This window comes from Ambystoma mexicanum, chromosome 1q (assembly GCF_040938575.1).
Source record: "Ambystoma mexicanum isolate Mex_15411 chromosome 1q, UKY_AmexF1_1, whole genome shotgun sequence".
NCBI classification, from domain to species: domain Eukaryota; kingdom Metazoa; phylum Chordata; class Amphibia; order Caudata; family Ambystomatidae; genus Ambystoma; species Ambystoma mexicanum.
This window is the reverse complement of record NC_090922.1, coordinates 1,121,398,237-1,121,412,370: the sequence shown is the minus strand read 5'-3', so window position 1 is coordinate 1,121,412,370 and position 14,134 is coordinate 1,121,398,237. Positions and strand designations below refer to the sequence as shown.

General features: G+C 46.2%; 1 protein-coding gene across 1 annotated transcript in view; it reads right to left on the bottom strand.

Moving 5' to 3' along the window:
* LOC138542778 (serine-rich adhesin for platelets-like) overlaps window positions 1-14,134 on the bottom strand; it is a 385,335-nt gene that overhangs the window by 86,081 nt on the left and 285,120 nt on the right. The window contains exons 46-49 of the mRNA XM_069641863.1: window positions 11,022-11,285; window positions 5,216-5,479; window positions 2,894-3,154; window positions 701-961 (exon numbers count right to left, since the gene is read on the bottom strand). Of these exons, the coding sequence (XP_069497964.1) occupies window positions 701-961; window positions 2,894-3,154; window positions 5,216-5,479; window positions 11,022-11,285 (1,050 nt within the window). The remainder of the gene's footprint in view (window positions 1-700; window positions 962-2,893; window positions 3,155-5,215; window positions 5,480-11,021; window positions 11,286-14,134) is intronic.

Sequence of the window (14,134 nt, the reverse complement as noted above, 5' to 3'; positions counted from 1 at the left end):
TTTGAAATATAAGCAGACTTCCTGCTTGTATTTTCTATTAAAAACAGTTAACATACTCCTTTCTTATTAAAAACATTCATCTTTATCTTATTCTAAAGAGTCTGTCCCCCGACATCCACCCCACTGGACATTCTTCAGGCCCCCGAGTTTGAAGACCTCTGCCTGAAGCGAAACATGTAATGTTTGCTTGGCAGTAGATTACAGATTGCCTTTGATGGCATCCCACAGTGTTTCCAGCAGTGTTTCCAGCAGTGTTTACTTCTTTAACTCTGGTTTCATCTAAGTTAGCAGGTTGCTGACAGAGCCATTACTAACTTTTCAGTGGCAGTTTAGTGTTTCAGCTCACCTCTGATTGCCTGACCCGTGAGATTAAAGGGCATTCCTTTGTATCCATTCTCAAGTAAGCAACTCAAGGGTGCCAGAGACTCTGTCCACCCCTCCTAACTGTAGGCAAGGAGAGGCCCAGTCAAAATGAAATGGGCCCCCACAAGCCCTGACAAATGTTTAGCCGCGCCCTGTGAGCGAGCGCAAAAGCTGCTCTTTGTTATTCCATTGTGCCTGACGGCCAGCAAGGAGGGATGAGGGCATGCGTGTTGTGGCTGGTGTAATGAGGTGGGAAGGTGTCGGACCAGGAAACAGCTGGGCAGGTTGACTTTTGCCCATTATCAGAGTGCTAAGTCCACCTCTGCTCACATCTTACCTGTCTGCAGTAGGCCCGTCGAGACTACAGTGTTGTTGCACTGGAGGTTCTCTGCTATCACACTGATGCTGTAGTACACGCCGCAGTGGAGATCGCCTATGTCACACTGCGTAGCTGTCGTATTGCAAATATCTCTGTGTCCGTCCAGTCCACTGGCAACTGCTTTGTAGTGCTCAGCGCCTCTAGCTTGGCCCCAGGACACGCTTATGGTACCAGTATCACATGCCATGTGGGTTTGCACATTTAGCGGGAAGCAGGGAGCTGTGGATAAAGCAAATAAAAAGATTAAGATAACAGTCTGGCTTGTCCAGTGCAATATTTCATATAACGCCCTTGCATCAAATAGCCATTTAGGAATAGCATTTGTCACGTTATAATATGATGCTTTCAAAGCTCCTATAAAATACTACAAATTAATAAATGACATCAATATTTAGCATTTCATGGTTGTACCCACACTCATTAATTCCAGTGCTGTTGACTTTGTTTGAAAGAGTTCTTGGGGCCATGAATTGCTGATCCAAGCATGACATTTGGCAAGCATTGAAAGACTTTTTTCTACAGTAAGGAATGTGCAAATAATTTCTAAAAAATGTAATTGTTGACTAATCTACAACTTGCAAAAAATAGTATTTTTATTTGTATATGTTAAATCACATGTTTGTGTTGAATAGTTCAGACTGCATTACACACATAGCGCCTCTCTGTCTATGGGACCCACATGGACTGCAGTCAATAGTCGCTGTCAGGGGGCGCTTGCATTGAGGATTCTGCACCTAATGAGGGAGAAGTATTAGCCCTGCCCCTTTTCTGCAATGGGACAGGCCCAGGCATTTGGAAGGAGATTACCCTTTTGCATGGTAGGCAACACTTGATCACATATGCGGCGGTGACCCTAGGGGACCATAACATTTCGGGGATATCTATGATATGTACTTGATCAAGTTACTGCTATCTCATTCGGAGCACAAGCCACATGCACTGGTTCGGGACTCAGGCTAGCTTTCCTGATGCCGGTCTTCATGCCAGAAAACCACAGCCCATGCACGCACATGATCTGATTCACGTATGTCACTTAAGTGTTATTTCTTTGAAATGGCACAGCCCGTTTACTCCAATTGGCCCTTGCGCCCCAGACGTCATGGTAAGATCTGTAAGCTTCTGAAATCTGGTGATAAATGGATGCAGCCGATTTTGAGACATTTGCTTTTAAAAGTCAATTCAATGCATTTCTTTCAAATGAAAGCTTGTTTTCGTAATCCCTTTGAGATCATTGAACAATATTCACCAAATCTTACTAGCCACAAAATATATGCTGGAAGATTGAAAGAATTTAGGTAAAAGATTTTAAAAGGGATAATGTTGTGAGATTTCGTTTTCCCTAAAGGGATTCCAACTTTTACAATTGTGATGCTATATCAATCTATTGCAGAAGTATTATTTATACATATTTTATATACATATCCTGAATATTAGGCCATTGTTACAACGCATCAATATGAGATCGCTCAGGCTTTCTGTGGCCATGCATGAGAAAGCCACCCAGTCTTGTTTTTGCTTGGAATTCTGGAATTTGTATTTTTACTCAATTTCAAATGGGGGAAAAAACAATTTCCAGATTTCAATCCGAGATAATACCAAACTGGGTGGCCTTCTGGTTTATGTTTACTGGATCGAAAATATTTGACCTTTTCCAATTTGACCTAATTATTTTTGGTCTTTTTTTTGGTCGAAAATGCAGGGGGAGACCCCCTGAAAGACCCCCCCCAACCTATTCCCTTACCCCTCCCAAATATTAATAATCCCAATAAAAACATGCAGTCAAATTGAAAAGGTCAAGGGGGTAATTCATGGATTATTTGCGCCGAAAAAAAATCAGGATTTGTGTGCCATTCTGCCCGCAAATCCCCATTTGTTAAACAGAGATTTGCGGGCAGAATGGCGCACAAATCCCGTTTTTTTTGCCGCAAATAATCCATGAATTACCCCCCAAATGTTTTTCGATCAAGTATGCTAATGACGGCCTTCTCGCGCATGGCCAGGGGAAACTTGAAAGCTCTTTAATCCCATTACTTACAAATATCGACCAATAGAAATACAAGATTTCTGTTTCATATTTCATGCAATTTCATCTCAATATATGTATACCACAGTATTAAAATGATATTAAAATGAATCTTGAAAAGCATTTACCTGTGGCTAGTTCAGCAGGGGAGCTGGGCGTGCTGCTGTACACATCATCAAAGGCTGTAACAGTTATGTTGTACACCTCGCCGCAGTCCAACCCAACGATGTCGCAGAAGGTGTCCGTGGAGTTGCAAGACTGCGTATTGACATCATTTGCTGTGGCGAAGGCGATGTATGATGTTGCGCCTGCGCTGCTCTCCCAGGTTATGCTGGCGATATTCATGTCGCAATGTAGCAAAGCGTTGACAAACTGTGGCTCACAGGGAGCTTCAAACAGAAACAACAGACGCTTTTGTTAGATCTCCAACTCCTCTCACCTGGCAGAAGCAGAGGACTCATGGGTTCATCTATGTTTGCATGATCTCTGATAGGAAACTCCCAAAATGCAGTTTTATTTTAAACTATTCACAAAAAGCAGAGTTTTGTTAAATAAACTAGGCGCAATTTAGGCGAAGCAAGCGGGGACATTTTAGTCCTCACTGTTGTATATGGAGGTCTTCTGCACAGTGGATTGGCTGTGGATCACCTCATGTGCACTGCTTCCTTTATAGAGTGAGAGTGCAATAAAACATTTCAACTAACAGACCACACATGCCAAAGTGTCACCCAGCAGTCATCCCTGGAGGTTCTGAGCAGAAAGCATTCTTTTAAATTAATTTCAGTACCCACAATGCAGTGCCAAGTGTCACTGAAGTGGAGGTGAACTCCCAGGGATGGCCACTGGGTGGCACTGTGACAAGTGTGGCTTGTTAGTGAAATGGCCTATTCTACTCCCAAATGTTTTGTAGCAGGGTTTATCGTGCTCTTTTGAAACCACCATAACATTGATTGCATTTACTAAAGCTTTAGAGACTGACATGGCGCATACTTTGAGTGCTCTCACTTGTCAGCACCTGAACATTTGAGCCCATTCAACTGGTAATGTATTTCTGGAATACATATGTGCAGCACTCAGTTGCTGCACTGAGTGAACATGCTGGCGCTATACTGCAGTGTACCAGAAGAAAAGGAAGAGTGCTTTTGATAAGTGCGACTTGGATGAGCTCCAACACGTCTGCATGCTCTCAATTTACATAGCACATTAAACGCCTAAACAAGTTTGTCTAAGTTGATAGCAATGGGGGTGTGGAGTGTGAGGGGGAGACAATGGCACCAGAAGAGCTCGCTGCCATGATTGTCAGTAAGACCCTCCACTTTGAAACGTCTATGTGGTGAGCAAGCCATCACTTGCGATAAGATTTGCGAACCTGCCATTACAGGTTTTCAGTGCCATGCTCTATTAGCCAAATAGTACAATTATCACTGGGCATTACAAAGAGCTGCACTAAGCCCTGTGGGTGATATGTAGATTTGCGCTGGGCAAACGTATGGTTATAGTGAAGCAGGGGTCCCCAAGTCTGGTCCTCAAAAGCCCTCACCACACCAGGTTTTCTCGTGGGGACATGTGTCACGTGTCTTTATTTTTTGGAGAAGAGAGTGCTTCAACAAGAACAAGCGGTCTTCTTGCAGGCAGGTGTGATCCCATTGCTGGGCAATTCATATTGGAAAGTTGGTAGTGGATGAAATGGTTAAACAAGAACACGGTGGTGGAAGGTCAGGGTGGGCGGTGACAGAAATGTTTTTAGAACACAGAGGAACGGTAGTTCAGAAGCCCTCACCACACCAGGTTGTCATGGTTACCATTGACTAAATGAATAGCTTCCATTGAGATTCAGTGAAATGTCAAATATATTTTGCGGATATCCTCAGAACATGAAGTGGATTTGGGTTTTGGGGACCAGACTTCAAGAACCCTGATGGTGGGGGGAGGGGGGCTTCGCTTGAGGTTGGCCTAAAGTGATATTCTTAATTTTAGGGGGCATGGCTTTCCAGCAGCGGGGTACCGGGTGGATGATGGAGTGAAAGCGGAAGGCAGCACAGCATGGGCCTAGTTTGATATGGTTGAGGATGTCTTGGGAACATAGAGATGGGATAGAAAGTACCAGAATGTAGTATCACCTGGTTGGGTGGGGGTTGGGGGGGCTAGCCCATGAATAGCTTAGAAGACATGGAGAAGAAGCTTGCATAGGGAGCTGCACCTACTTCAAGAAATGAATAAAGTAGCATCGGGGCCAATTTTTGCCTAATACATAATCAGACATAATTGCTGAACAGCGCCTCCATTTATGTGTGGACAAACCAACAAAACAACAGGCGGCGGATTCTCCAAATCTGGGTAACGCCAATGGACAGGCAGAAGCCAGGGGTTTACGGAACCCATGCTCCGTGTCACATTTCGCTCATGGTTTGAGCGCTGCGCAGAACGCACTTGCAAAATGGCGCAATTACCCGTTTTGATGAGGATCGTGTTTGAAGGGGAGCTCTGACTTGGGCCGGACCCAGCAATTGCCCAGAGAATGTAGGGCATTCCACATGAAAGTCCAGAGAACTGGCAGCTGGTGGAAGTCGTGTTGCATGAAATGTTGCTCCCGCCTCCCGGTCCTTCGGTCAGGACAGTATAGTACGTTGCTCCCAGGCTTGCTTCCCATGACGCCGATACTTGGTTGCTATCACCGCTCACGCTAGCAACAAAGTTCTCCGGTGGACAGGGAGCTGTGTTCCGTTTCATGAAACAATCAAATGAAAAGCAGAATTAACAACAAAGAATGTGAAAATGAAAATGTTTAGCTTTAGCAGTTAGGTGGCGCCTAAGCACCGCCACCTATTAGCTGAAACTATTGTGTTGGAGTACAGATAGGAGGGAGCTAGCATGTGAGGAGGGACAATCCCATTGAATGCCCATGGCCATGCTTATCCCAATGCAATTCCCCACCCACTACATTCCCTTCCCCGCCCAAAACACATCCTCCTGAGATCTCTGTGAGATAGCTCTTTCAAGCAGTACTATTAAACTTTGTGCTGTATCTTGTCTGACAATACTATTCCCAGTATTGCGAGAGTTAATGACTTAATTGCCGGTGTAAATGGCTACTGGTGTAATATACATGTCTTAACCAATTGTACATTCAACCACTTGATTCATAAGCAGTATGTGTGCTCTCGCTCTGGAGTCCTGTTAAAAAAAAGCAATGGCAAAGCAGAGGCTTTGGCTTGTGTGTAGGTATTAGCAGTGTCTAGCAAATGGCTATGCTGCCATCTTGTGGACAGATAGTACCTTTATGGCAGTGGCTGGTAAACGCCTATCAAATACCTATACACAAGCCAAATCTCTTGCCTCTGACAATGCTTTTTTTTTTAAAGTGGCAGTAAGTATGATATAACTCTCCTGCATGTAACTATGGCAAATAAACATGTTCATCAGCACATGCTCTGCCAAAGGCTCAGAATCAGGGCCACAATGAGGCTGCCTAGGCTCCACCATTAGAGCGGCTCCTAAAAATATTAAATCCGGCCCGATTATAAAAGCAGCGGGACACCCAAATGACATTTCCCCGTGGGCAGCATAAAAGCTTGCTCTGCCCCTACATCAGCTTTCTGCAAACCTGTAGCATTGTAGAAAACCCAATTAACATGGCAATATTTAATCGCCACTAACAGCAAGCGCTCTCAGAGCAATACAGTGATGACTGGGTGCAGTAGAAAAGCTTTGTAACATAACTATCACAAGCTCTCGATGCGGGTTTGGCAGTGGGGTAAAAAAGTGGTGGTAATTCTTTCACTGCCACTTTTTTGGTGGTAACAGAATGACTGCCACTTTAGCCGCACAGCCGAATTCTGAGTTTGAAGGTAAACTGGAGGATTCACCTCTATCACAATTCTGGAGGTGAAGCCTCCTCTTTGCCTCCAAAACTCTGCAGATTTACCACGTAGTATTCCCCTGACTGGTAAATCTACCAAAAATCCTCACGGATACTTGTGAACACCAAAAATGGGGGTGTACACCACGGTACCGCCACTCACAAACCTGAGGTAATGCCACGAGACCAGGTGGCGGTAACGGTAAACGATTGTGGCAGGAAATCACACGATTTACTGCCAATTTATCGCCAAACCTATAATGTATTTATTTATTTATTTTACATGTGTAGGTGCACACTCAACCCAGGGGCGTCTAGGCACTAGTTACAGTGAGAAAAATGTATAGGCCGAGAGGACAGGTAAAGAAGAGCAGGAAATTGTCCGGGGTCAGACTAGGTGAACAGGTAAGTCTTTAGCTGTTTCCGGAACCGGGAGAAGAAAGGTTGACCTCTCAACCCGGGAGGGCCCATATTGCTTGAGAGAGAGGAAGTTCCATTTCACCTTGACATGGAAGCACATGCGCCAACTGCCTGAATCCTTTCCCCCATCTGACTCTGCAAACACATCACTTCATTTTACCGCAGCCCCCCCCCCCCCAAGTCACTCTTGCCCAGGCCCCGTTAACTCTCTGTTTTACCAAAGTCTCCCAAAACCTCATCTTCCTCCTTGACTTTCTCTCAAGCCTCTACCAACAGATTCCTACGAGTGAGTTTCCGCTTAAGCCACTGTGTTCCCCGACCCCTGTAGTTCAGCATTCCCTGCCTGCAGAGGGGAGGCTGAGGACTTACCACTTCTCTGACTTGGAGTGCGTGCATCCGACGCGTTCCGCCCACATTTCCTTGTGTAACCACCCCCCTGGTTGACAGAGGGGACTTGCATAGGACTGCGGAAGGGAATGGCCGGGCCACAAAGGACTGACTCCAAGCAATGTCCAATGTCCTGCTACACCTTGGACACCTGTCCCTACGCGGAAGAAGGCGTGGCGTCAGGCCACTACCCGCGTGTGCCCACTACAGGCCTTGAAGCAGCAATCACTGCCCATTCACCTCTATTACTTGTTAGGAAATGCAGGCTGGTGTCGGTGTCAGCTGGCAATGCAGACCGCTATTTGCATTGCACTCGCCCTGCAGCAGGGGAGGCAGCTGCAGGTACTACTGCCTCCTGAGCGCAGCCCTTCAAGCAATCAGAGGTGCACTCTGGGATGAGGCAGCCACGTTTGTTGCATGGTCCAATGCATGCAGCTCCCACCTGGGGCACATGGGCTGGCCGATTCATTTTGCAGTGTTTTCTGTCCCTTGTAAGCACAGTTGTCAAAGACACCGTCTGGGATTCAGTTTGCATATTTCATGCAACGTGTGTGCATTCCAGGAAACTGACATTTGAACTCCAGTGACCTCTAGCATCAGAGGTATTTCAAGGCAATCTGAATGTGCCAAAAGAAATCAGCACCTGTCCAGCGAATGAAGTCTAGTATTCTCTTAACTATTTCATTCTCAATTTGCCAGACAAACTACAGAACTGGCTAACAGCAGAGGAGCATCCCTACTACAGAACTGGCTAACAGCAGAGGAGCATCCCTACCACAGAACTGGCTAACAGCAGAGGAGCATCCCTACTACAGAACTGGCTAACAGCAGAGGAGCATCCCTACCACAGAACTGGCTAACAGCAGAGGAGCATCCCTAAAAAGATGGAAGGGGTGAGACTAGAGCATGGCACATATGTGCGTGTGTGTTTGATGTGCAATGTTGGTCTTTTTATGATCTATGCCTTTTTTTTTTGCAAATGTATCTTTGCTGGACATGTGAACATGAAATTGTGTTTAATGTTCACCTTTCGTTTGGATTTATGGGTGCGCTGTTTTGCCTCTCCCTGCGCCCTGAGACTACGGTTCGACTTCCTCCCTCACTGCATCTGTAGTTTATGCTGTTGCAACCTTGTTTTTAAAATGTTTGTATTCTACCATCCCAATTTCGATTTTGCAAAAGAATGACATATTTCGGTTTTAAGGCAGTTTTGCTAACTTCCTCATTTATTACCCCCATTGTGGGGGTTTGTGTGTATGTGTGGGAGCTGACATGTTATGCAATGTGAACCTGTAAAGCGCTATGTGCTTTGTTGTCAATTACATCTTTGCTAACATGAAATCTTGCTGGTTACTATAACCTCCTTTGCAATCTCCTTTCCCCTAGTTCAAAAATCCCACTCATCGAAGAGTACTTGTAACATATCAGGTGTGTTCGTAGAGCGCACGTTCACCCTCAGAGGGGCATCCTGGTGCTATTGACAGATTATAGATGTTTATTGTTACCCAACTTAATGGTTCTCATTTTATTGATCTCGGAATGATAAAGGGCTGAGTGGATCTGCCAGGATTCAAACCCGTGACCATGAGATCAATCAAAGGTCCCTGTAATGGATGCATTAGTCCACTGAGCCACAGATCCGCAAAATTCCTCCTTGCTTTCCTGTCCTTATCACATGACTATTGGTGGTCATTTGCGGTCCTGGGAGTAAGTAGAAGAGTGTGTGCCCTCATGTTCCCTCGCGGCTTTGGTTGCACACACCCAGGTGGAGCAGTATGGCTTCAAAGCCGGACCACCTCTGAGCACAAGGTATAATTAGGTCACTGGACCTTTTCACACAAAAGAGTGCAGGACTGTCGCTGCATCCAAGCTTTATAATTGACAGTCACCCTCCAAGCAGGTTGCTCTTAAGTGAATATTTTCTTGGACTTAGCTAGCCTACTGTCAGTTATTTGACTTGCGTCAACGTCCTTTTTTGTTTCCAGATAGCACACATGTCTGTTTCTTTGTACTAATGTTCGTACTTTGGCTGTGTGCTTTTAGTACACTCTGTTTATTGAGTGTTGTGATTATTGTCCATACGATTCAGATATTCACTGATACCATAGTAGAATGTACAATATTTGATTCCCCCTTCTTTTGAGATTGAATCTATAGTTTCACAACACACTGCAGTGGATTTCGTCCACCGCCAGGTAGTCTGTTTGTAACTATACATGTCTCTGCTTTTAACACTAATAATATTACTCTTTTGATCCCCATTTGACCGCACACTTGTTTAATTGTGCGCATTATTATTTCCATTTAAAAATCAGCATTTGTATATAATGGGCCTCATTAGGACTCCAGGGCTAATCCATGGTGCCATTAGCACCATGGTCCATGCCGGAGTCCGCCATGGTAGAATGGGGAATTACCACCCCATTCCGAGGTTGGCGGGGGGGTAATTCCCCATGCCGCCATGGCCCTTCCCCATTCCCATTTTTGCCCCATAGGGCATAATGGGAATGGGGAAGGCGGTAAGTACGGTACCGACTTACCTCGAGAGCCCCATTGCGGGCCCCTACTTTAACGGCTGGTAAAACCAGCCGTTAAGGTCGGGTCCCGCAAAGGGACCTCGTAATTAGGCGCTAGGTGTTTAAAGGCGCCGCAGCCTTTTACGGCGCCGTTAAACACTTAGCGCCTGGGTCATAATGAGGCCCCATATGTATATTACAAATGTGTGCTGGATATACTGTTTAACAAGGTTTTTCTTTTGCAACACTGCAGTTATTTTACAACCTTACCACTCATTTAATTCTCCCATAGAGGAGTAGTCCATTTCACCTTTCCATCCCCTCATGCCTCTATTGCGGGACGGTCTGTGTCCACCGCATTCACCTTGCACACGGTCCACCCTGAGCTATGTCACTTCTGACCAACCCCAGATGTTTAGCAGGCTACGGTAACACCTAGCAGACAATCGCAGTTCCACACGTCGAGGATATGCTAGAGCAGTCAAGCCCATCGTGCAACCGTTCACAGACTCATTTCAGGACTTCTTGAAATTCCTACGACTTACCCTGTGGGGGTATATGTTTGCTCTCGGAAGCCTTCTGAGTGAGCTCTTCTCCTGACCACCTGCTTGCCCTAACCTTTCTGCAATGACGCCGCACACATTCAAACTATCACACAGATCCTTGCTGCCATCCCCCCTCTTGGTGTTACAAATCCCTTCATGGTTGTATGAAATCTGTACCCTTGTCCTCTGCCCCTATTCCCTTTTCTACTTCTCTCCAGAGTAAGCTCTGGAGACCCCTGTAGATGACACAGTACGCCACGCTTTGAACTCCCCTCAGCACTGTAAGACTAGTCTGATGGTAACTGCCAGGGTACAAAAGCTTAGCATCATAAAATGAGATCTCGCACCCAGTACTCTATCATCGATTACGGCATTACCTAAATAAATTTGCCTTGAAATCACGTCCTGTTCTTCCTGACCTTCCCTTCTCTCTGTCCACTACAACATCTCTTCCAAACACTTGTAGAGATTTTTAGGAAACCATTCATCACCAGACCCCCCCCCCCCGCACAGCAATAGGATACGTTACCAGATTGCATGGAAAAGACGTAGTCGGAAGAAGTGTTGCTCTTTGCTCCCACTGCAGTAACCGAGAAGGTATATTTGTTTCCACAACTCATGTTGCCAATTTCGCAGACTGTGTCCACTGTCTGGCAGGAATAGTGTCCAGCGTCGGTGCTTCCTTCCGCTGTTACGACGTACGAGAGCGCTCCATCGCTGGGATCCCAGGTGACTTGAGCAACAAAGCCGTTACCAATCCATATGGCGGAGACATTCTGCGGGCTGCAGGGGGCTTCAAAAGACATTTAGGGTCCATTACTAGGGTGGACACATCTTGGATGAATGAAACATTTCAATCATGTGAATTACAGTTCGGAAGCCATCTGCGGCTTTAGCACAAATGCAGCCAGGCCGCCATATTGATATGCAACATTCCATACAGGGCAACTGAAGTCAAAAAGCCTGAATCATGCACACCTGCCCATTTACCAACTTTATGCAGCACTTGCCAACTATGTTTAGTCCCTGGCTTAGCATTCCCCATTTATCGCTCTTCTTTGTAGCTTTTATTCATTAATTTGGGCTTTTTGTACAATCCCCATATCAACTTGAGCCCTCTTCAAAGCGTTTGTCGGCGGGCTGGAGAAGTCAAGGTGGAAGTTAGGATGTCAAGTTGAATAGTGGTTGTAATTATTTGATCGGTCAAAAGGGGTATTACATATGGCGTTTGCAGGGGAGTGACCTGCAAAAACACTTCTGTTACTGGGGCCCGGTCCTTCAGACCAAGAGATGGGATGTGGAGTCCGGCAGCTTGCAGAGTTTAGTGCTATCAGAAAACACTGAACACGTATGCTTCCATAGGCACGGGAAGAACACGTGGGACCTGTCCTCGTAACGTATCGAAGAGCCTCATACTGGTTTTAATGGGAGAAAAGGGCTGCGCAGGTCTCTGACAAGGCCCTTTTTACTCACTGGTGTCTAATGGCCAAATATGGGTCAGTTCTGTAGAAACATCAGCCAAATGGCACATGTAAGAGGGTGGGCTTTGGTCTGGAGTTCCAGAAAAATGGCTTCCAAAATGTGCAATTTACTCTCCAAGCCCACACAAACATGGCCAAAAAAACTTTAGGTTTTGTTACTAATGATGGTACTTACAATCATTGAGGGAACTGAGACTGGACATATAATGGTGTGACATTCGCCCAAGTGACATTGTAGGTGACAAGCTGAACTGTACCGGAATAGTTGGTCTTAACGTTTGTGGAAGCTTTTCTAAGAGGAGCCTGACGCACAGTCGCAGTGAAAGGATTACCCAACTTCACAATGCCACAAGACTAGCTGATTGGGTGATTTAAGGCACCACTCTGGTGTTTCCAAAAATCATGAAAAGCTTGAAACGAAACCAGCCTGAGGCGGCCCATGCTGTGCGCAAATATTAATGGCCAGGCCGAATGTCAGCAGGGACATCCACAAAGGGGGCAGAAACATGTTTGCTTTTTAGATCTAGAATGCGAGAATGTGGTCAACACAAGTGTTGGGTTTTGAAGGGTGATATGGGGGCAAAAGTGAGTCCTTCACAGAGGGATCTATTGGGCAGGAGAGCATCTTGTAGCCCGGCAGGTGTAATAGGGGTGTCGACGCCCGGCAGGAGGTTGGGCTGACGGCAGGAGGAGCCGTTGCCATGACGTAAAGCAAGGACTCTACAGGAGGGAGTCTGCCAGAGGTACGGGATGGCAGGTAGAGGAGAGCTCAGCTGTCTCTCAAAGAAGCAGCAGATAGCAAACACTACCAGGACGGGGTAGGCGCAGTGCCCAAGTCAAGGCACAGGGCAAGGCTGTCTTTCTGGCACAGCTACTGCTTTTCTGACAGCTGAAGAACCCGTCCAGAGATCAGTGCCAGGCTCGGGAGTTGCAGGTTGCTTTTACTTCATGAGTGCAGTCGAGTGCTGGGATCAAATCCTCAGGCTCATCGCCACGACAAAAGTCTACGTTTACTAAGATCACGGCCTTAGAACAGCATCCAAACACAACCCTTATTTGCCCGAACACTCCTGTACTCCAGGAAGGAATTTAAACACATTGGCCCTCATTACAAGTTATGCCGGTAGCCATGCCGCAATTTGCGGCATGGCTGCCGGAAAAACCGCATCCGTGTCCATGTCCTCGGAATGAGGACTTACCGGACCATTCCGAGTTCGGGTGGCCCGGTAATTCCTCACTCGAGGACACGGACACGGTTCATCCCCATTCCCATTTCAGCCCCCATAGGGCTGAATGGGAATGGGAGAGGGAGTAAACAACGGGCCATTACGAGATGGCCCGTTGTTTGCTCCCTCTTCCCCTCACGGGACCCGGTGTCCCGCGAGGGGACCTCGTAACGTGGCGGAACGGGTTGAACGGCGCCGCAGCCTTTTACGGCGCCGTTTAACCCGTTCCGCCACGGTCGTAATGAGGCCCATTGTGTTCATTGCCACTAAACAATGTGCCTTGAAACCTCTATGTACATGACTTTGCTCAAGCCTTTAACATGGTCTCCATGCTATTACGTGGCTGGCTGCCTGGGCCTATAATGCTCTAATACAGCCTTCAAGATTATGAATTGTATTCCCCATGTGTTCATTGTTTCTTTCACAAATGTTTCTGAATTTAATATGGCCTTCAACATGGTTTGCCAAAGAAGCTGCACAGCCATTAGGGACAGATTTCAGATTGCAATGTTCTGCGGTTTCATGAATCCGGAAGTGATCGGAACCTGTCAGTCATGTTTTTATAGTATGAGGTGAGCCTTCTTAAATGATTCACTGACACACCAGTTTACTCAACCCCAGCGGCTCTGCAAAACGACACAGTTCATTGCCAATCATCACCGGATGTTGTGCACCTCATCTCCACGAGCATGATTTTTTTTCATGTAAAAATGACAGAATAGGAGTCACACAGGGAAAAGCTGTTAAGCAAAACACATACGGAGCAATGTTCCCTCTAATTATTTTCTTCTATGTGCGGAACTGGTTGACTGATGTGCGCACATTATTTTCTATGTGCACAACTGACTAATGAGGTAAGCCACTTTGTAAGCATGCATATTTAATGAACTACCATCGCAGAAGAGAGTTTGAAAAGGAGTGTCTTCTTCCCAGCC